This window comes from Phyllostomus discolor, chromosome 6, assembly GCF_004126475.2.
Source record: "Phyllostomus discolor isolate MPI-MPIP mPhyDis1 chromosome 6, mPhyDis1.pri.v3, whole genome shotgun sequence".
In the NCBI taxonomy this organism is placed as follows: domain Eukaryota; kingdom Metazoa; phylum Chordata; class Mammalia; order Chiroptera; family Phyllostomidae; genus Phyllostomus; species Phyllostomus discolor.
Window position 1 is genome coordinate 88,070,223 of NC_040908.2, and position 24,229 is coordinate 88,094,451.

Consider the following 24,229-nt stretch of genomic DNA (forward strand, 5'->3'; position numbering starts at 1 on the left):
TGTTGTATCAAGTTTTACCAATTGTCCCTTAAAAGATAAAAAATTATTTTTGAGAGTTAAAAATAAAGACTAATTAACCAACAAAAAAACCCCCTAATTTATACACATGGTGTAAGAGAACGGAGCAAAACCAATCAGGCACTAATTCTAATCTCTGGGTTATTATATTTAAGAAGTCAGATGAGCCACGAGGGCTTCAATATATTTTATTTTCTTTGGGTCTTGGTTACTTTCATTTCTTAAGTTACTCCTTCCTTGAATAACCCCTAAGCACATCCCTGCCGAAGTGATTTTTCACAGACACCACTTTTATGCTTAAAAAAAAAGTCTCAGTAGCAAATCATAAATCTCTGGTTCTCTGCTTTGTTTTCAAGGTTGTTGCTACAGCCACGGTCCCTGCTGGCCCTGTCATCTTATTTCCCATTTCACCGAAGGTGAAGGGACAGCACAAGTGAAGTCAACTGAAGTGTTCTCTTGCACTGCCTCTACCCAGATCATCTGCTGCTATTCTGAGCCCAGCTCAAGGTTTATTTTTCCCTAAAACCTTCCTGGACTGGTTCAGTTTTTATTGAGGCCCAACTCCTTTGCATTCTTACAGCATGAAGAGTCTGTACTGCATAATACAAGCACTTATGAACCAGGCTGTAAGCTTCTTGAGGGCAGTCTTCCATAAACCACATGGAAGAAACTTATTTGTGCAGCAATGTGCTGATATCTAGAAGCCATTGGAGTGAAAACTATGACCAGTAAAAAAACAAAACAAAACAAAACAAGCTCTTGCAAATATGAATGCAGGCATTCACACGGACAAAAATGCTTCCCTGCTAATTTTTATTTCTCTAGAGACAAAGCTATTTTATCAAAGAGCCTCAAGCTATTTGCAATGTTCCTGTAGCCCTGGTTCTGCCAATGGGGCTGCTTTCCCCATTACAGGCAGCTGTGGGATTGATTGAGCTCAAGCCTCTCAGGGATGAGAGGCCTTTACCTGAAGTCTCCTTCTCTGCCTTTGACTTCCCACCTAGAGTGGCATCTGTTGGAGTAACACCAGGGCCTCTGCTTCCTCAACAGAGGATGGCTATGGTAATCTGGTGGGTAAATCTGGGAAGAGGAACTGGGAAGGCAAAACCCAGCCTGATTCACAAAGCTTCAGGATCTGTCCAGGTGGAGTATATGGTTGCTTTGTTCTCCAGCACTGCCTCAGGTTGAGTGCCGAAATCTTTCTAATTTGGGGGTTCAAGGTAACTAAGCCCTTTATGCTGTGATCTCAAGTCATGTTCTACAATAGTTCTATCAAAAAATAAATAAAATTGCCATTTTGATGTCCACCTGCCTGGCTTCTTTGTTTATTTCTCAGCTGGTTCAGAACTAAGACAGGAAAAAGACCCCCTCAGACAATATTCAACACTAAAAAGTTTTATTATAAAGAACTATTAAGGAAAAAAGGTGATAAAAAGACTTACATTAACTCTGGTCAGACTACTTTTAAAATATAAAGTTTTTTTTTTAATCTGTAATAAAGAAAGAAGATAATGCTCTTCAAAGTAAAAAGTCTTCGAATTTCAAAAAAAATCTTTCTGTGCCACATCGCTAAGAGCAGGCCACCTTCAGCTGTCTTTAGGGTTCAGAAATACTAAATAAATTCACAAAACAGTTTTTCTTTCCAGTGGTCTAAAAACAGAAACTTTTCCACAGTAATTTAAGTGACAACACAAATTCTTAGACTTCAAATATTTCCCAGTGACTGGCTTCCCATATAGTATTTTAAAAATTTCATTATACATCTTTAAACAGATTATCTTAAATTCTTATAAAACTTGTAAATACTCAAGAAGCACAAAATTTTAGAAAAGGTTAGGAAATACAAATCACATCCCAAATGCTAATGTAATAGGTTACTAAAGCAACTAATATAATGGGGGAGTAGTGGAGAGAAAATTCCTGAGGAAAAAAGGTACATAGTATATGATTTTAAAAGAGGTAGAAAGCACATGGTATCACCCATACTGACAAAACCCAGCTATATTAGATATAACTGAAACTCTGAGGAAAAACTGACCCAAAATGTGTAACTTTATATAAAAAAATACATGACATTCTCGGAATTATATCACAACTGGATGGTAGTTAAATGACACTTTAACTTGTACGGCAATGACAACATTTACATCATCATTAAAGCCTAGTCACAACTCCTCTCTGGATACTGCAGCACATTATCTCCTTCTCTGGCTATCCTCATTTTTTTTATTCTCACCAGAGGATATTTTTTCATTGCTTTTAGTCAGAGGTAGAGGGATAGGGAGAAACATCGATGCAAGAGAGAGGAACCTACTGGCTGCCTCCTATACGCACCTGGATGGGGACCGAACCCACAACCTTGTTATGTACTGACTGGACTCAAACCTGCAAACCATCGGTTATGTACGGTGCTCCAACCGCGTCACGTTGGCCAAAGCTGACATTCCTCACTTTGTACCTAGTATGCGCTTATATCTGCACATAATAATACCTTCAGGGTGCAAATACCAGCTGAGGATGGGTGCATGTCTTGTTCTTTAGGTATTAAATAATTCTGCTTAGAAAACTACTTCAAAGAGGCTTCACCAAAAGCATTGCTAAAGTGAAATTGACAGATTTAGGCTATAAAGAATAACTGTTATCAAACAGAATTAAAATAGGGCTCTATCATTAGGTCTGTCTCTTTTTACGAATGGTCTAGAAGAGAGTGTAATAGTACATTAAATGTAAAGGAACTCAGGAAAATAAAACATGGTGTACAGCAAATAATACAAAAGAAACTGCGAACAACTATGACCAAATAAAAGTCCTTTGTTTATTATGTTTGATCTAAGTTCTTATTAATGATCAAGATAGAACATCATTCCTTATATACCAATTCTTACAAGATGGAAAAACAAAATGCTTGAGTTAATACTTCTAATGGTCCTCGCACTACTGATTTTAAATTACTGCATATTACTGATTTTAGACAACTGTCCTGGTGTACAAGAAACTGAAAACTGCTGAGAGGTGAACAAAATGAATGTTAGAAAAATATGCTCAGTGAAATTAGCACAAAAGTTCATAACAAAATTTTCCCTCACAGAGTTCTGTTCATACCAAAGGGTGAGGTAAGAATTTAAGACATTAAATTTATTATTTTGAGCATTTAGGACACGATTACTTCTAAACACTAATCATCATATACTATAATTAAACCTAGAATATGAATCATCCTAAATAGCTGCCAATGCGATTCGACTGCAGCCTCTCAGAGGGCAGGGATTCTTGTTTTGTTTTCTGATTTGTCTGCAGCATCCAGCAGGGTGTTTGGCACACAACAGGCACTTAATAAACATGTGCTAAATAAATGGTCACAGGTCAATACCACAGCCAAAATCCCTTTTTCAGATTTATTTGTTCTTTGCTTACTTTACATAACTTACACTCCAGCCAAACACAAGTATTTAAAGCACTGGTTCTCTCAATTTGGTTATACATTGGAATCATCCGGGGAGGGCTAAAATACAGTATCTGGATGCCAGAGTTCCACCCCTAGAGGGTTATTCATTTATTTTTGTTCTGGGTGAAGCCTGGCCATACTCCAGGTGATTCTAATATGTAGCCATGTTTAAGAACACTGACTTAAAGTTTCTTTTTTCTAAAACAACTTTCTGTACACTTTGCATGTTAAAATCCCACCCACTATTATTGAAGATTAAGCTAAAAACCAACTCTGCCATGAAAACTTTCCTGGAACACTGTTAGAATAACCTTTGGATTACTGAAGTTTTGCACAGGGCCTGACATGGTTAGGACTTGATAAATATTGGAGTGGTGAATAATTCTGGGAGCATGACACAGAGTAGAAATACAATAAATATTCATTAAAGGAATGATGTACAATGGGTTATTATTATTCATGGATTCTGTATTTGCAAATTGGACTACTTGGTAAAATTTGTAACCCCAAAATTAACACTCGTGGTGCTTTGGAGTCACTCTACAGACATGTGTGCCTGTGCAGAAAGGCAGAAAATGTGAGTGGTCCAAGGCACACATTCCAGCCGGGGCTGACCAAAGTGAGGCTCTCTCTTCTTATTTCAGCTCTCATACTGTAAACAAGTATCCTAAAAAGGACTATTTAATGCTACTTTTCTGAATTTTTTGGTGCTATTTGTAGGTGAATTTGCTGTTTAAATGGCCCCCAAGGATCTACTGTTCCTAAGTGCAAAGTTGTGAAGTTCCTTATGGAGAAAATGGTGTTAAGTAACTTTTTTACACATAAATTATTGTGCTCCTGGTGTGAGTTCAATGTTAATGAATCAACAATATATATTAAATAAGGTGTCTTCAAACACCAGGACATATATAACAAGGTTATGCACTGACTGGTCAATGAAAATGTTTTGACCTGAGGTTCACAGGAGCCTAATCCTGTGTCTCCTACAAAGAAACTTTGAATCAGGAAAGGCTTCACTGATAATGTAATATTTGTGCAGATACCTAATGAAGTGAAAGGAAATATGTAACAGGGAGGATTAAGCATAAAGCTCTGAGAAGACAGTGTGTTCATGATCAGCAAGGTGGATAGTAAGAACAGCTAGCAAGTGGCAAGGGGATGAGTCAGATGATGAGGTCAGAAAGGTACAGACAAGAGAAGCCAGGTCATGTAGAACTTTGAAGGGCAATGCTTCTCAAACTTTACATAGCAACTGAAGATATGAGGATCTTGAAGACTGATTCAGGAAGTCTGGGATGTGGTTAGAGATTCCACATTCTAACAAGCCCACAGCTGCTGCTGCTGCTATCGGTCAATGGACCCACCAGCTTTGAGCAGAGGGAGTGATATGATCCTGTTTTATAGCAATGTCTTATAAGCTTGGCCTACTTCCACACTTCCAATTGTGTTACATAGATCTTTACCTATTTCTGTGCCTGTACCATATATTAAAAACTGCAGATTTATAATATATTGGGTACCTTGCATGTACAAATCTTCTATCATTAGTGTTTCTTATTTTCATATTTTTATCCTGGCTGTCTTTGCATGTACATGCTTTCAGATACTTTAGAGTTATTTTGACAAGTTTTAAAGCAAAAAGCTGTTGAGAGTTTGATGGAGACTGTGCTGCAGTAATATCTGCTTAAGAAGCACTGCTGATTTTATTAATCAAGAAAAATTTACTGAAATTTTCTTTCTTTCAATATAGTTACCTAAATTTCTTAATAGGGACTTACAAATTTCGTATTAAACTTATCTTAAAATATTTTGTTTTTGTTCTTGCTGCAATAAATCAATGGAGGGTTTTTCTTTCCACATTATATTTTCCATCTAGTTATTGATGGTATCTAAAAATAAGTACTTCTATTCTTATTCTTGTACAAACTTTTCTTAATTAGGTATTTCAGTGAACTCTTAATGTTTCTATTAATGTTTCATTGGGGTTCTTAGGTTTTCCAGACACAGAATAAAATCATCAGATTGTCTTCCTTACCAATTTTTATATCTCTTGCTCCATACTTTTATCTCATTACATTGCAATATTAATAAACAATGATTTTGTGTTGTTCCTGATGCTAATGGGAATACCTCTAATATTTTAAGCATTATGCTGATTGCTGATTAGGCTGTACACACACACAGATGATATGTGGCACACACATACCACACACACTTCGCCTTGGGCAAATTTACCTCTCCATGCCTCAGTTTCCTCAACTGTAAAAAATATTTTAATATGGTTATTTTGAAATGTACTGAACTAATAAATATAAAACAACTGGAACAGTGCCAGGCATATCCTAAGCACTCAATAAGGGTTAACTACCAGAAATTATATGTTTATATACATCTATATGTATATATAACATGCTATATATAGCCTTTGACAATCATTTACAGAAATATATTTTCCTCCTTCATGAAAGATTTGGGAAAATAATCTAAAACATGGGTTTCATTAAAATGATGTAAGATTATATTTTTCTTTGACTTATTACTGTGAAGTATATGAATAGACTATCTACTACAGTAACATGATTACATTTCTGAAGGATTTTTACATATGTTGGCATTTCCCTAAAACTTTTTATATCAATGCTTGTAAGACTGGATTGTCATTTTCTTTAACTTATTTGCTTTGCCACATTTGGGCACCATTATTTTGCTGACATTATGAAAAGGGATATGGTATTTCATCCAAACTTTTTCTCAGTGGCAAACCCACTGCCCAGTGTACCAAAGGGAGCTAGACTAGACTGGGCCATATGCTCGTAGAAAGACATCATTATTCTTTCTGGTTTAGTGGTATTCTGAAACACATCCCTGAACCCTTAGTATAAATTTCAGAAAAGAGTTTACTCCAGCATGTGGTTCAAAGACAAGAGATGAGCAAGAGGGAAATCTTATAGTTTATGTATATAAGAACCAACACCCTACCATGCACCCCTCTACGACAACTAACAAGTAACCTGGACAAGTTATTGAACTGCTCTGTGTCTTAGTTTCTTTAACTATGAAATGGAGATGATAACACCAACAGCATAGGGTTCTTATGAAGATTAAAAGAGTTAATATACATAAAAACTTAGTACTTGGCATGTAGTAAATGTTAAGTGTTAGAAAAGTTTACACTAAAAGTGAAATTGAAATACAAAGAAATAGAAAACCTCATTTTCATTAGTTTATGTTCTCAACTTAATCTAAGATTTTTCTCTTTATTATTAAATGGAGAAAATATTATGAAAAAAAGAATATTATGCGGGCAAAGACTACAATTGTGTCCTACTAGCTTTTTTCAATCCTCACCCAAAGACATGTTTATTGATTTTAGAGAAAAAGGAAGGGAGGGAGAAAGAAAGGAGAGAGAGAGGGGAAGGGGGGGAGGAGAGAGGGCAAGAGACAGAGGGACAGAGAGGAGAGAGAGGCACTGATATAAGAGAAACATTGATAGGTTGCCTCCTGTACACGCCCTGACTGGTAATCCAACTCGCAACCTAGGCATGTGCCCTGACCAGGGATAGAATCTACAACCTTTCTGGTGTACAGGACAAGGCGCCAACCAACTGAGCCACCCAGCCAGGGCACCACAATAATTTTGTAGTTGTTAAATTAAAATGATACTTCAAAATATTTACTTTGACTATAACATAACAGAGAAATATTTATGATTTCTATGGGTGATAAAGTCACATAAACTGTTATTAATATTGGTTTTGTTGCTTACACTCATAATTCTCATAATTTCACTTTCAGCATATGAATATAAACATGTAAATTTTTTTCTCACCCAGCATCAAGAATGCCCAAATTCTATCTACAGACCCTTGAGGAACCACAGAACCTAGGTTACAAACTCCTGGTTAAGAAAAAAAAAAAATCTGCGGTGGCCTGCCAGGCTTCACTTGTGCACCAGAGCACCCTAGGAGCCACACCCTGAGGAGTGAGCACAGCATCCATGGGCTCACAGGCAGGCGCTTTCAGACACTCGGAAAAAAAAATCCTGGTAAGTATGTGCTGAAGAAGAGATGGTGGCATATGTATTCTTTTAATGAGTCTGTCAGGAAGGGAATAAGATATAAAAAGATAGTTTTAGGGTTGGCAGGGAAGCATTACGTTTTTCTTTTCCTTTCTTTTTTCCTTTTAGAACTTTAAACCAGGAGAACAGAATCAATGGGGCGAGAGAGGAAAAAGGTATGCACATCTGTGTATGAATGAAGGGACAAAGGACAATAATTAAAAGGACAATAATTTAGACACAAAAAGAAGGAAAGGAGTGAAGTGCTTCTCTGTCTACCACCCTCAACATTCTTCCCAGCCTCTGTAAGACCCAGTGGGCTGGGAATGACTGGGAGTGAAGAGTGAACGGGGAAGAAAAAGACATGTGGCAGAAACTGCCAGTCCTCAAGGAGCAGGAGGTTCTTTTTTGTAGCTCCACTGCCTCCTTTCCTAACCCATCTTCAATCTTCTTCCCCAGCTCTCAGAATCCCTAGAGGCCTAATGCTGCCATTTGGCAGTCTAAATATTCCCATGGTAATTGCTTTTTCCAATCTCTCTCCCACCAAAAATCAAAACTCCAAATGAAAGATCAGTCAGGGTATTGGAATACTTGTAAGCTTAAAATAACTATAAAACATCTAAGTGTGAACATCCTTAAGGAAGGTGCAATGAATATTATAAGGACAGTTTGTTAAACCAAATGACTTTTTAGATAAAGAGATTATTAAACATAAGAAGCAGCCTATTTCAGGTCCCTGATCTCCTTGTGCCTGTGGCTGTTCTCCCCACTCGTATGTGTTAAAGCGTACACATGCATGGACAGAAGCAGGTACATGGAGGACAGAATCAGTGTACCCCATTTCTCACCTTAGAAGAGGTTCTTAACCTATTGGGAAGCAAAGATTTGGCAATTAAACAAATTAATCAGTCTTCAGAACCAGTATTTCTAAATAAGGAAAGGGCTTTTTTCCTTATAATTCTGATTATCTTTTTATTTATATTATATTATATTATATTATACTATATTTCTGATCATCTTTTTATAATTCTGATTATCTTTTAAAGGCAATACAAAAAGTTGAATAAGAGGCTATCATACATTAAAAAGAAAATTATTTCAGAATTTTGATCATGGATTTACATTTTGATCAAATGTAAATCCATGTTGAACTGTTCTGCCTATTTTAGGAGTTTATCATCAAATAAGTACCCAAATAAAATGCACATAGAAATTAAGTACTCATTTGCTATCAAAGTAGGAAACAAATATTTATGATCTATCTGTTATTGTGAGGAATGCTCAGGTCCAAGACTCAGCACCTAAGAGTGCACTTGCCAAACTGTCATTCTGGCTTCTGGATGGCACTCAGGAGTTCCAAAGTGCTTTCTCCACCTGCCTCGTTTGCACTCAGGTGCTATCACAGCATGGGATGATCTGGAAATTAAGCTGCGGCTGCCAACCTGGCACATGCTTCCCAGCCACCAAGGCCAGCAGTAAAATTTCCTACTTCAACCAAACTAACGAAATTAATTTTGTGACATTTTTCTTATATGCCAACTTCTGATATTTTTTCAAAACCATACTTTAAACATATACTACCTATACTCTGAATATAGTCTTTCTCTTAATACAGAAAATCTTTCTAATTTGTGGATTGGAATTTGACTTTAAACATAAGCTGCCTGTGGTTCCTTGCTGATGTGCTTATTCAAAAGGGAGGTTTTAATGACATTTAGACCAATGTGAGAATCTCTCTTTAATGTAATAGAAAGACCTGAAAGAACAATGAAAAAAGCTAACTTAAGAAAAAATAAAAGGGTAATGATTTGAAGAATTCTTTTCATCAGAAAAAAAGTACTTGGTTAATTTTCCTACAAGAATTTCAAGAATTGCCACCACTCTCCATTTTCAAGAACGTGGAGTTAATTCCTGTAATTCTGCTATTCCTTGGCTAGTTTATTCATCCCATCCATAAACAGGTCAGGAAAGAATAATTAATATTTCCCCCAAAGCTTTAGAATCTTGGGGGTGAAAGTGGGAAGAAGTCAGAAGATGCTCTCTGAACTATAATTACATTGGTAAAGAGCATAAGCAGGGCTGTGGAGAAACCACAGATGCTCTGACTCTTCCAACCCCATAGAGATGCTAGGAAACACACAGAGGGGAGCACACCAGGGGAGGAGGTGAGAAGATCTAAAAGCAGAGAAACCCCCATTTAAGGAACTCAAATACTTTTAAAACAAACTGGGAAATCAGCTTATTTTGCAAGTTACACCATTCAACCCTTACACAAACATGACAAAAAGCCCCAACAATCCGAAGCATTAGATTTACTTCTCTTATCCATAGGAATTAAATATGATGATGGCATTAAACTCCGGGGTATACAGTATTTAAACAGAAACAATAAAAATGACCCTTATCTCAAGTACTCAAATAATTCATTATGAGTTGTTTAACTTCAAAGTTGCAATACAGACAGACATTGGGCTAGCCTACCTTTTCAAGCCTTAGGAAAAAACTCAAACCAACAGAATGGAAACACTTTGACCATGAAACAAAAAATGAGAAGTTAGCAGACGACAGCTAAAAACAAATTTAACCCCCACCCTCAAAACCCACTTCCTGTAAATTAAAACTCTCTTCCAAATAACTTTGTAGTTAAAAAGAAAAAGACTAAAATTATAGCCATTTGGAATTAGATGATAATAAAATTATAACGTATAAAATGTGGCCAAACTGATACTCAAAGAAAAAATACTATAAACATATTTAATAAAAAATAAGAAATAAAGGAATTTAATATTTAAATTGGAAAGGTTAAAATGAGCAAACCAAACAAAATAAAGGTGGGCGAAGGAATAACAATTAAAAGCACAAATAAATTAGGAAGAAAAAAAAAGAATTGGTTAATAACATGGAGAACTTGTTCTGAATGATGAATGAATGAGTGAGTAACCTCCTAAAAGTGTGACCAATAGGTTGGGTAACCCTGCAAATATGTAATATTACAAATGCAGTGTTCAATGACATAGAAGGCATTCTCTGCATAAATATTTATCCAATAATTCAAGAATCCATAATTGAAGCTAATGTAAGAAAAGGCTGCAAGTGTGAATAACCATGGAAGAAATAAAAACTCTGTTACAGATATACTCTCAAATCCCAGCCAAGATGGTGGCACAGGTAAGTAAACATGGCTTGCCTCCTTGCACAACCACATCAAAATTACAACTAAACTATAGAACCATCACCCAGAACCATCAGAAATCTAGCTGAATGGAAATCTGACAACTACAGAATTAAAGAAACCATATCCATCCAGACTGGTTAGAGGGATGGAGACATGGAATAAGCTTGTCCCACACTTCTGTGGCAGATAAAAATTCAGGAGGGGTATCTCAGGAATGAGGCATCCCCAGTCCCAGCCCAGGGTTCTAGGAAGATAAGTCCTGATGTCTTCTGGCTGCAAAAACCAGTGGGGATCGAGTCAGTGGAAGAAACTTCTGGGGTCCCAAGCAGTTCCTTTTAAAGAACCCACACATGGACTTACTAAGACTCAGTCCCTCTAAGCTCCAGCACTAGGGTGGCAGTTGAAAGGAACCGGTGGGATACAGGGAAAGACTGAAGTGTCTAGCACCAAGGCAAGAGCTGGGGGACAGCTTTTTCCCAGACAGAAAGGCGAGTAGAGGCCACTGTCCCTTTTCTGAACCCTCCCCCCACACATCCACAGAGCCAGCAAGGCGGGGGAAGGGGCATATATGAGACTCCATCAACTTGACTAACACTGCTTGCCCTGCCCTGGAGATCCTGAGACTCCATCCCACCCACCCAACTGTTAAAAGTGACTTTTCCATATGAATGGCTAGTCTTGGCTCATGCTTCACAACTTCCTAAATCCTCTCAAACAAGCAAGAGCCAGTCCCAGTGAGTGCCCAGTCCCTGAAACTCTTGTTAAGTGGACCCAGGCCTGGTACTAGCAGCAGACAGCCTAAATTCACAGCTGGACTTTGCCTGGGAATCTCCAAGCCCAGCACAAGTAGCGGCCATCTCAGATAACTTTATATCTCAGGCAGGGTGGCCCCAGGCAAATACTGGTAGGGGCATGCTACTGATCAGCCAACAGCAACCAAGGGTCAACTACAAGAGGAGGGTGTATTCAGCCCACACAAAGGGCACACCTCAAGTACCCAGCTTGGGTGATAGGGGAGGCTGTGCCACTGGCCTTACAGGACACCTACTACATTAGGCCATGCTACCAGGACATGGAGTCAAGGCAGCTCTAGCTAATACACAGAAACAAACACAGGGAGGTTACCAAAATGAGGAGACAAAAAAAACATGGCCCAAATAAAAGAACAGATTAAAACTCCAGAAAAAGAACTAAACAAAATGTAGTTAAGTAATCTATCAGAGGCAAAGTTCAAAACACTGGTTTAAGGATGCTCAAGGAACTTAATGTAGACCTCAACAGAATAAAAAAGGTCCAGTTAGAAATGAAGGATCCACTAAGTGAAATAAAGAACAATTTATAGGGAAATAACAGTAGAGTGGATGAAACCAAGAATCAAATCAATGATTTGGAACATAAGGAAGTAAAATACAACCAATCAGAATAACAGGGAGAAAAAAGAATCTAAAAAAATGAACATAGTGTAAGCAACCTTTGGGACCACTTCAAGCACTCCAACATTCACATCATAGTGGTCCCCGAAGAGAAAGAGCAAGAAATTGGAACTCTATTTGAAAAAAATAATGCAAGAAAACTTCCCTAATTTGGTGAAGGGAATAGACATGCAAGTCTAGGAAGCACAGGGTTCCAAACAAGATGGATGCAAAGAGGCCCACTCCAAGACACATCATAATTAAAATGCCAAAGCTTAAAGATAAAGAATCTTAAAAGCAGGGGAGTTCCCACAAGACTGTCAGTTGATTTCTCAAAAGAAACTTTGGAAGGAATTAGGAAGAAATATTGAAAGTCATGAAAAGCAGGGTCCTACAACCTAGATTACTATATCCGGCAAAACTATCATTAGGAATGGAATGGCAGATACAGAGTTTCCCAGACAAAAAACTAAAGGAATTCATCATCACCAAACCATTATTACATGAAATGTTAAAGGGGTTTATTGAAGAAAAAGAAAATCTAAATTATGAACAATAAGATGGCAACAATTAACACATCTGCCAACAATGGAATCTAAACAACAAACTAAGCAAACAAGAAGAACAGAGACAGAATCATGAATATGAACTATGTTTTGATGGTTGCCAGATGGAAGAGGGGTATGGGGGAATGGATGAAGCAGTAAAGGGATTAAGAAATACAAATAGGTAGTTACAGAATAGCCATGGGGATGTAAAATACAGTATAGGAAATGGAGTAGCCAAATAACTTATATGCATGACCCATAGACATGAACAATGTTGTGAGGATTGCCTAAGGGAGGGGAGTGCTGGGTGGAGGGGAGCAAAGGGGGAAAAATTGGGACAACTGTAATAGCATAATCAATAAAATATAATTTCGAAAATGATATATACCCTCTATTATATTCCTGACAAATGATGCTAGACCTGTAGGTTTCATAGCTATGTTCTAGAAAAACCTAAAAGCATCCAACTCCTATGTTACTTAGGTTATTCTAGGGCACTGAAGAAATGGGAAGCGTTCAAACTGGTTTATGAGGCTAGCATAATTCTGTTGGCAAAACACAACAAAGATGGAACAAAAACTAACCAAATATATGGATAGGCTTACTTATACTATATACAAAAGTTCTAAATTTAAGAAAGGTAATTTATGTAGTAAATCAAATTATAATGATACATATTAAGCCAGCAGGTTTTATTCTATAATCGATATTTGTAATATTGAGCAACCTTGTTAATTCAACTCATTACATATATTCACTAAAGACTCTCGTGTTGGATTGGGTGGGGAAGATGAAAGAGGAACACGAGGAATCAAGAACTGCTAGATTTTTAGTTTGAGCAGCTGAGAAGAGAAGATTTGGAAAGGAATAGATTTGGAAGGATGAAAATTCTGTTTTAGATTAATTTTCATTTCAAATACCAATAGCTATCCAAGTAGAACTATCCATAGACAGCTGTATAAAAAGACAGAAGTCAGGACTGGAGATAGACTTATGGTAGTCATCAGCATGTAGATGGTATTTAAAAATATAGCATTGGATGGATTGAAAACTATACGGAAAAAACGACTTCAGAACCAAAATTTTAGTAAAATAAAGATAGACACTACCTAGGTTTGTGTAGACTCTATTTTCATGTAGTTTATGTTGCTATGCTTAATCATTTTAAAAAACATCCTAGGTTAGGTTTAAAACACATCTATCTAACTTAGGACATCTGTACAAAACCTGCTAAAAAAACCCCTCATATCAAAAGGTGGTCTTCCTGCTAGCTTCTGAAAATTTTAATTTCAGCAGCACTGTCACTGTGGGGACTTTTATATTATTTGAATCTTTTTTTGAGGGGAGCAGTAGTTTTCAAATAGTGTTTTGAAAAATGCCTAAGAGGTTGAGTAAAGATGGCACTGGGACCTTGATTTTAAGACTTCACCTGAATAATGAGTTTTTTTTTGTTTTGTTTTGTTTTTAAAGATTTTATTTATTTATTTTTAGAGAGGGAAAGGAGGGAGATAGAGATAGAGAGAGAGAGACATCAATGTGCGGTTGCTGGGGGTTATGGCCTGCAACCCACGCATGTACCCTGGCTGGGAATCGAACCTGGGACACTTTAGTTCCCAGCCCGCGCTCAATCCACTGAGCTACGCCAGCCAGGGCCTGTTTTTGTTTTGTTTTTTTTAAAGATTTTATTTATTTATTTTTTAGAGAGGGAAGGGAGGGAGAAAGAGAGAGAGAGAAACATCAATGTGTGGTTGCTGGGGGTCATGGCCTGCAACCCAGGTATATGGCCTGACTGGGGATCGAACCTGCAGCACTTTGGTTCGCAGCCCGCGCTCAATCCACTGAGCTATGCCAGCCTGAATAATGAGTTTTATTCCAGACAGCAAAACTGTTTCATTTACTTTTGATAATATTTTTTTCGTGCCATATTGATTTTATTGCCTCTGCTGCTTTTCTTGTAAGTTACTTTCTTTTTTTCCCTAAGTTTATTTTAATCATTGTTCAAGTACAGTTTTCTGTCCTTTACTCCCATCCCAGCCTGTTGATAATATTTTATAAATAATGCAACAGTGGACAATTGTGAAAATAAGAGTAGGTCTCAAAGTTTGTATCACTGAGACAAGAATGTAATCATTAAATGAACTGAAAGCAGTAAATTTTTAAGACTTACTGCATTTAAATTGACTGTATGTTTAACTAAATATGAGTCAAGTGATGAAAAACATTTTTAAAGGTACATCTAAAAGATTCTTATGGATTTAATAATTCAATGGAATCCTCCTATAATATGCACATCTATTTCAAAGTTTCTCACCTTTAACTTTTATATTTTCAGGAGTATGTATATAAAAGCAGGGGACGCCTGTGTTAGAAAATAACAGCCATCAGAATTTTTAAAAAATACCAGAGAGGAAGTCCCATTAAAATAAGAAATAAGCCCAAATGCCTACTATTAATACTGTTCTTTGATTTCAACAAATGCAATAAGACAAGAAAAAAAGAATTACAATATTTTAAAAAACTGATGTTATTTGGTTCACTATTATATATCCTAAAAATCAAGAGACTTAACTAGAAAAGTGCTGGACTAAGACCTTTAATTTAATGAACAGTATGTAAAAGAGTTCAGTAAGGGAGCTAGATGGGTATTTAAAAATGAATAATTTTCCATTACATCAGCCACTATCAGGTAAAAATATAGGTATACCAAGTATAAAATATAATAAAGGAAAATCTCATTCTTGATAAATCGCATTCTAACATCTCTAAAGGTCTTAAGTGTTTCAATTATACATACTCAGTTAATCTCCACAATCACAGTATTACATAGTATTACACAACACTACCATGGTAACAGATACTATTAGCCCAATTTTATACACAAAGAAACTAAATCTTAGGGTAATTAAGAAATTTGTCCAAGATCACATTGCCATTGTCAGAACAGAACTCAGTCTTTCTGACTCTACAGAATAGGTTTCTTAGCACTATTATGCTCATTCTTATCTATCAAAATAACAAAGACAGGTTGTGTGGGGAAATGGTGATGACAGCAGAGAATGGTATTGGTCATAAGAATATACATTGGTGCAACTTTTCTAGATGGCAATCTGCATGGTCTAATAGGAATTTGTTAAAAAAATATATTCATCAATGTGTACTAAGGTCTATATACACGAACACTGCACTGTTGTTTACAACAAAAAACCTTGTCACACTCTAAATACTCAACAATATGAATTTTATTATATTGCAGTAGTTACATATGTTGGAAAGTCATTTGGTCAATAATACTAATCTTTTAAAAGTATATTTAATGACATGAGGAAACATGATATATTGAATGAAACTACTTACGCATTTAACTTTTTTAAAGGGTGTGTTTATATTAGAATTTTTTTTTTAATGGAAACACTGATACCAAAACTTCAAGTTATATGTCTAGGTGAGAACTGTAGATAACTTTCACTGTCATTTTATACTTTGACTGTATTTGGAAAATGTGATAAAATGCATACATTGAAATATTAAGCTCAATATTTAATTTTAAAACATAAAGTGTAGTCAAAATAACAGAAATGCAGTTTAGAAAACATTTCCCCTATTTACAACTATTTTCCTATGTATGATATTGCTAATTTTAACATAATTTACTATAAGATTTTTATGTTACTTAAGACACTTTTCTATCTTAGCAAAAACAGAAACAATACCTGCTTTATCAAAATAACTTACTGTACATTTAAAGCTTTTTAGAGCTGTACTAATCTTTTTTTTTAGTCTTCATCCAAGGATTATTGATTCCAAAGAGACACAGACAAACAGACAGACAGAGACAGAGTGAGGGAGTGGGATGCTTGATTAATGACATCAATGTGAGAGAAACATCAACTGGTTGTTTCCCATACATGTCCCGACTGGGGACCAAATCCACAGCTTAGGTATGTGTCCTGACCAGAGAATGAACCCATGATCTTTCAGTTTATGGGACAATGCTCTGACCCACTGAGACACACTGACCAGGGCTGTATTAATCATTTAAAATTACAGCAAAACTCCCAAAAAAGTACTAATACATAATCAATCAACTACGTGGGACTGAGTGGGGCAATCAAAGAAAACAATTAGGAGGCAGCTTCAATTATTTGGGAAAACCTGCTCACTGTAGTGTACAAAAAAACTAAGATTTAAAACAGACCAAGTCACAGAATAAGGATTAAATTAAGCCCACATAATTTTAAATAGGAAATGAGTGTAGATGACTAAGAACAAAGAACAAAAACTAATTTTAGCCTCACCCTAAAAGACATGAGGTAGTAGATTTGAAGGCCCTTTAAAAAATCTAATATAAACTGACATTAAAATCAGTAACAGTGAACTCGATTTTATAGAAATTTCATATCTGGTAATCCCAGTTACTCAGAACACAATTAAGGGCTAGTGAATAAGTAGACAGAAAAAATAAAATTTCTGTCCAATCAAATCAATGGAGATTGTTAAATTGTTTTATAATAATATTAGGTACCTTCTATGTGCCAGAAACATTTACATTTATTATCTTGAATCAGTAAAAACAACTCTCTGAAAGTGGTTGGTGTTTGATGGGTGAGAAATTAAAGAGAAACTCGGCCTTGCCTAGAATCACAGCCAGGCAGAGCTGGAACTCAAGTCCAGATTTGGCTGATTTCAGAGGTCCTACCTGCTCTCTCCATACAGTAGGCTTTCAGTTTTGCAACCCAGACTACCTGAGCATCCCAAAAGCCTTTAATCACTGCCCAAATACTTTTATTTGAGCCATAATATTAGCAGTTGTTATTCAGTTTCATAGTCCACAGCAGGTATCTGCTGTATATTAGAAAGGAGTGACCATGTCAGCAAGGAACAGCTAACATTAAGGAGAAAACACCAAAACAATCACTGATATAAATCAATATAAAGCATGGAGTCCTGCTGCCCCCATCATCTTGAAAAAAAGCATAACAAATATCACTATTTAGTTTAGGATAAATCAGAAATCTCCATAACCTTGGTAAAGTTAACATCTCCAGGCATGAGCTCCATCACCTGGAAGACAGGTAAAACAACAGTGTAAACCATATAGAATCGTTATAAAACTAAATTAGATAACGTAAGTGCTAAATACTATGCCTGGCATAGAGTTAGTGCCCAATAAATGGCAGCTATTATTATATTTCATAATAAGGGACATTATAGGCTACATATATATTATTTGAAGGTAGAAAAATATAATGCATTTGTATACATTCTTCCATTTAAAATAGTTGAAATAAATGTTTTGCTCTTGAATGACTTTAGAAACTAACCTTTTAGAAAATTCACTTCTATAATATCTTTCCCCTTTTAGTGGGGTAGTTAAGGTTAATTATATTCTTACAAGACAAATATGTATAGCCCCTCAAGAAATCATATCATACATTCTAAGTTAATTTAAAAACATGATGTAGGTAGTAAGAACTGTATTATTTGCTCTGCATTATTGTATCCATCTCTTAACCATGTACTTTTGTTCATTCTACCCACATCAGCAGATTATTAATATTTAAAGTACTGTATGATCTTTAACAAAAAGAACACATTCATAAAGTTTTTCTACGATGTGCAAATGCTCTAGAAGACAGGAACCACAGAGTCCTTACCCTCAGGGAGCCTAAAGACTATGAACAAGATAAAAAAAAAATTCCTAGGCACACTATAAGTCACTGTTATCAACATTTTGTATTATCAGTTAATTCTTATAGTCTAGGTGATATTTTCTGTTTTCTAGATGAACAGCAGAGACACAGAAAGCAGAAAAAAATAAGAAATAAAGAAGAAACAGTTAACTGTCATTAAATATGCAAATGTTACAGAAAATATACAGTATTTGAAAAACACAGGGTGTAAGCAAATAATTTTGCATAAAACTGGTAGATCAGGAAGTACTTATATGTTTTACTTTAAAACCCAAATAAAGATTATATAAAGTATAACTATAGGAATAAAACATTGACAGGAAAATATGTATCAAAACATTGTATTTATGGAAGTTATTTCTGGATAATGAGATTCCAGGTGGCTTTAATTTTCTTTTTACTTTGTTTTTTTCTTAATCAGCTTGTACTACTTTCATAATTAAAATATAAGTAGGAAAAATATTTAAATTAGATATTAATGCTCATCTAACAAATTGTCAAAAAACTTGAAAGTTAATTCTTAGTGCATTCAAACACAGTATGAAATCACCACTCTCACTCTTTGCTAGTGGGTATATGTATTATCAGTACAACTCTTCTGGAAAGCTTTTTGGTCATCACAACCTTAAAGTATATTTATATCTTAGATGATTACTTCTTAGAATCCATGCTGAGAAACATATGCAGAAAAAAAATCAGAAAAAAAATGTTTTACTGGGATGTTAAACTTAAGCATTGTGGTATTAAAATATGGGTCCCCCAAAAAACCCCAAAAGTTTAACTGCAAAGGAGAATGATTAAATAAATGACATGTTCTTAAGAAGATAACATTCGAAACATTTTTTTTAAGATTTTATTTATTTATTTCTAGAGAGGGAAGGGAGCGGGGGGGGGGGGGGGCGGGGGGGGGAGAGAGAGAGAGAGAGAGAGAGAGAGAGAGAATGAATCATCAATGTGCGGTTGCTGGGGGTTATGGCCTACAACCCAGGAATGTACCCTGGCTGGGAATCGAACCTGGGACACTTTGGTTCCCAGCCCGCACTCAATCCACTGAGCTATGCCAGCCAGGGCGAAACATTTTTAATGGTGTAAGAAAATCCTTAGTATGTGTTGAAAGGGGAAGGGAAGGTGGAACACAAAGCTCTATAAAAAGTCTAATTCCAATTGTATGAGAAAAAGATATGTATTTTAAGGACCAGACTCCCAAGAAAGAGAATTCCATGATATTATTTAATCTTCACAATAAGAGACACATTTATTAACATGTGTTAGGTTCCAGAGACCTTAATATTCGGTTAACATAGAGACTCAGCCTTGGTACTCTCACTCTGCCAATATTGTGAGACCCATCAAGTTATTTAACCACACTGTGGTTTGGTTTCATCAGAAAAGAGCCATGAAATACTTTTTCATAGGAGTGTAGTAAGTATTAAGTGTGTTAATACAGGTGGAACACTTAGAAAATGCTTGACATGAGTTATTAAACTACAATGGAGTAAACCAACAGAAATCTAAGCTGAGGCCTGAATTTTTTAACAAGGCTGAGCCAAACAAAAGGTAAGGGGTGGAGGGGCTAGGGAAAAATGTTCAAGACAAGCAGGGAGACCTTGAGATTTCCTATGTATTTCTTATACACACACAGCAATTTGATAATTATCTTAAAGGTGGAATGCTTTGAATGTTCAGAATGTGCTTATGGGTTTTGCTTTATTTAGGCTAGTTCACGATGTGTAAGAATTACTGTCAGTCTTGTGGCACATGATCATAAATGCTATGCTTTATTGGTGATTATTCCCTATTTTCATTTTAGAAAAGTAAAATGATCCTGCCAAATAGAAAAATTAAAGAGAGAAATATCATACTGAATTACCAAGACACTAGATATATTGTGGGATGAAATATTTTTTAAAAAAATACATCACATTCTCAATTGTTGGTAATTTTGCTGAACTGTTGATAGTGAAACAGCAGCAATGATTATAACGTTTTTGATGAATCACATTATAGCTTTGTAATGACATGAGAATTTTATATGCTGTAGGTCCATGAGGCATATCAATCCCTAAAACACATGAAGATTTTTTAGAAAATTTGGTATATTTGAGATTCAACACTAGGATTCAATATTTTTGGTGTAAATTTGGAATCCTGATGTAATACATTTTTGTTACTTAACTGACCTTGTTACTTAACACTCTGAATTAAAGTCTACCACTGAATGCTCTGGACACACTAGACTACTCACTCTCTAATTTCCTGCCAGGACCCTTGGGAAGTGACTCCCACCCAACCCTACCTACAGGCATTTTATTGTGCCCTGTCTTATTGCCCTTCACAGATCTTGGAAGACCCTCCACAAGCAAAAAGATCACCACTCACTTTATTGCAGTGGTTTGGAACAAAACCCACAACATCTCCAAAGTCTCCCTGTAATTGAATACTGCCTTTGAGGCCTGGAATGTAGCCCTCCCCAGTACCTGACTTTACTTCTTCTCTCCTGTCAATGATCACATTTGATCCAGCACTATGTTCTACTGCTTCATAATCTTTCTCTTTCTCTTTTTTTTTTTTTTACAGGTCAGGGGCCTTACATAGCACTTAGACTGAAACTAAATAACTATTTGCACAGGGAATAGTAGTTTACCAGTCCTAAATGAACAGCAACTGAGATTAGTTTACAATCCTAAATTCTAACACCAAAACAAAACACATTCTACTACATAACTTGTTTCTTTAAAATTGCAATAAAATTAGAAAGTAGAATTCTTCTGGATTTATGTACAAGGACAATGGAAAACACTAAGGGTACAAGATGGTATAAAATGGCATAAAAAGCTTTAAAATGAGAGCAACACTTTCACATCTGTCACAAAAATTAAAATTAATGTAGAAATGATTGTTGTCTGCTAAAATGAAGAGAAGGTAACCCAATTATAGAATGAGAAAAGTATTTAGAAAATACAATTTCACTTAACCACTTGGGGTCTAATGTGGCAATATAATTCATGAAAACATAGCTCCAGAGAAGTCATTAATATAAAGGCTATTTTTATTAGTTTTGTAATTAAAACAAAAATGTAGTAAAAGGAAGTAACTAATAAAAATTGTCATCAGTATACAGACATTCCAAGTTTCTGATCCTTTAATATTTTCCATTATAATAAAATAGTTTCATTAGACTTCCATTATTAAATGCAAACTAAAAAATGGTGGCTTTTTTGTAGTCGTTTTATTTAAAAGTTCATTTTACTTTGCTTATAGTGTTTAAGTACTTTTGTAATGACCAGATGCTACAGGCAGAATTTTAATTTACTTTGAAAAGTAAAGCCCATCCTTAAATTAAGTAAAAATACCCAATTAAACACTCTGAGTTATAGATATACAGTCAGTTACTAGACTATTCTAATATTTTTAGGGTACCTTCAAGTAGACACATTTAGGTAACTTAAAATAAGAATGCCAAATTGGAAGAAAAGAGGTGAAGAGAGAGAAGTCTGAAATAGGCATCTTCCTCTGGTTATCAAAATAATTTCCCAAATATTTGGTACCATTATCATTTTTTAGTCTTCACCTAAGGATATGTTTATTGACTTTACAGAGAGGAGGAGAAAGAGAGAGAGAAACACAGATAGGTTGCATCTCCTACCCACGCTGACCAGGAATGGAACCCAAAACCTAGGTATGTGCCCTGACCATGAATGGAACCCACGACCTTTTGGTGCAGGGGAAGAGGCTCCAACCAACTGAACCAACCGTCCAGAGCTGATTCCACTATTTTTGTTTATATTTAAACATCAGATAACACCAATGTTAAAAAACTGCTACCAAAATTAATTGTATATGTAAGTGATCAAGTAAATAGAAGTTATACCCATTGAACCCTAAATACATTAAGAGTTTAAAAATATAAACATATCTCCAAAAAGCACGTATGCATGACCCACAGTCATGAACAAATGGTGTGGGGACTGCCTAAAAGAGTGGGGGGGGCTGGTGAGGGGGGCAAGGGGGAAAAATTGGGACAACTATAATACCATAAACAATAAACACAATTTAAATTAAAACATAAAAATAACTGTGTTTGTGACTTGTGGTTCTTGGAAAGTCTGAAAAATATGTTTGAGGCATATCCACTGTTTTCTGTTTATAATATGAATTAGAAAAATATGGTGAAATAAGAAATGAAAAACTTTCCCAAATTTCTAAATATACGTAGCCCTAAGTATTTTTTGCATCTATTCTAAGATGGTCAAAAACAAACAAAAAAGATCTGAATCAACAAGGGCCTTGGAGGCCTGAGGATATTCCAATAGTCTTACAACCAATAGGAAAACTTGCACTAAATCTGAATTAGCATTTCATCTCTTTATCACAAAACACAGAGCATGAACCAGGACTGTTATCAGTTACCCAAAAGGCAAGAAACCAAGTTCGAGTAATCTGTACTTGAAAGGTAAAGCTGTTTTTTAAGGAACTTAAAAGGGGTGAACGATGAGGCAGTCTAGGGAAGAAAAGCAGGATTCATGTCTTGAAGTTATATTTGTAATACGTCTCTGTATGGAGTTAAAAATGTAAACCAGCCCAGCTAACATGAAGAAACAGATGAGGAAACTGAGACCAAAATTTCCAATTTCATACTGGGTGAAAATGGAAATTCAGCTGGTACTGAAGCGTGAGGGGCTTGTACCGGAGGGACAAGATAGGGTGAGGAATTTTCTTTAGGGTCGGCCTGAGGGCGGTGGCGGTTTGGATGCAGGGATGGAGGGATAATAAAAGCTAATGGCTGAGGCTGCGATGTCGGATGTAGCCTCAGTACACGAGCGCGCGAGGGTCTGAGCCGCAGGAGCAGGACTGTGGTTCGGTTTCCCTCTGGGGCGCCCGAGCTCGCCTCCATTTTCCGCGGCGGCCGCTGTGCCCTGGGGCGGGCGGGAGTGGACCGGTGTCCTAGGCCGCGGGGCCGAGGAGACCGGCCTCACCTCTCCCGAGATCCCGGCGGTGCCGCTCCGCCAGCCCGGCGGATGCGCTCGGTTTTCCCTCGGCTCCACCAGAGCCCCGGGGGTCGCGGGAGCTCAATGACTCAACCCCCAGGCGTCGGACTCCCCCGGGGCCTGGAGATCACCGGCCCCTGTTCCTCCGCCCGGCACTCGGGCGCGGCCTCCCGGCCCGAGTCCCTCCCCTCTCCCGGCTCCCTCAAGACCAGTACTTACCGCAGTGGGCCCTCTCCACCCCCTTTCCGAGGGACAACCTGCGGGACCGCTACTTGGCGTGGCCGACCGCACGAGGAAGCGGTGAGCGGTCGGCAGCGCCCGCGGCAACTGCGGCCACCTCGATCCTCCCCCTGGGCCGGGGCCCCCGCGCCCCCTCCTCGGGGTTGCACAACTCACTCCCCACACGCGCGCGCACACAGGCTCAATCGTGTTGCTCAACCTACTTGCAATCTCTTCTCAGCAGCCATCACTTTGCCCGGGAAGCCGGGGCAGCCCCGGGGCCCTCCAGCGGCCGGCCGTCTTTCGCCTCAGCCCAGGGCCGCCGCTAGGGCGCCGGGTGAGCGGGAGGTCCCCCCCATGCCTCCCGCCCCGCCACACGCCGGGGCCCGGCTCTGGCGCGCCGCCCGCGCCGCTGCCCTGAGGGCGAGAGCGAACCGGCCTGTCGCGCCTGCCTGCTGGCTCCTCCACCTCCCGCCTGCTGCCGCCGCCGCTGCCGCTGCGTCGTTTCCTCCTCCCCTTCCCTCTTTTCCTTCTCCTTCGTCTCCTCTGAAGCCGACGTCGGCAAACCAGCACCTGCTGCTGGAGATCACCGAGAACTGAAACAGGAAACCCTGAGCGGAGGGGAAAACCCGGGAGGCGTGGAGCGCAGTGAGAGGAGCTGCTGGAACCTGTCGGGC

At 37.4% G+C, this 24,229-nt stretch overlaps 1 protein-coding gene across 3 annotated transcripts in view; it reads right to left on the reverse strand.

Moving 5' to 3' along the window:
- Positions 1-23,954, reverse strand: part of ZC3H12C (zinc finger CCCH-type containing 12C) — a 65,625-nt gene extending 41,671 nt beyond the window's left edge. The window contains exons 1-2 of one of the 3 annotated variants that reach the window (XM_028516006.2): positions 23,162-23,558; positions 7,436-7,438 (exon numbers count right to left, since the gene is read on the reverse strand). In XM_028516006.2, coding sequence (XP_028371807.1) covers positions 7,436-7,438; positions 23,162-23,239 — 81 coding nt within the window. In that variant the 5' untranslated portion in view covers positions 23,240-23,558. Of the gene's footprint in view, positions 1-7,435; positions 7,439-23,161; positions 23,559-23,590; positions 23,682-23,776 lie in introns of those variants that run through there. The other 2 variants (XM_036028598.1, XM_036028599.1) reach the window with 2 other exon arrangements.
- Between the last annotated feature and the right edge of the window lie 275 nt (positions 23,955-24,229).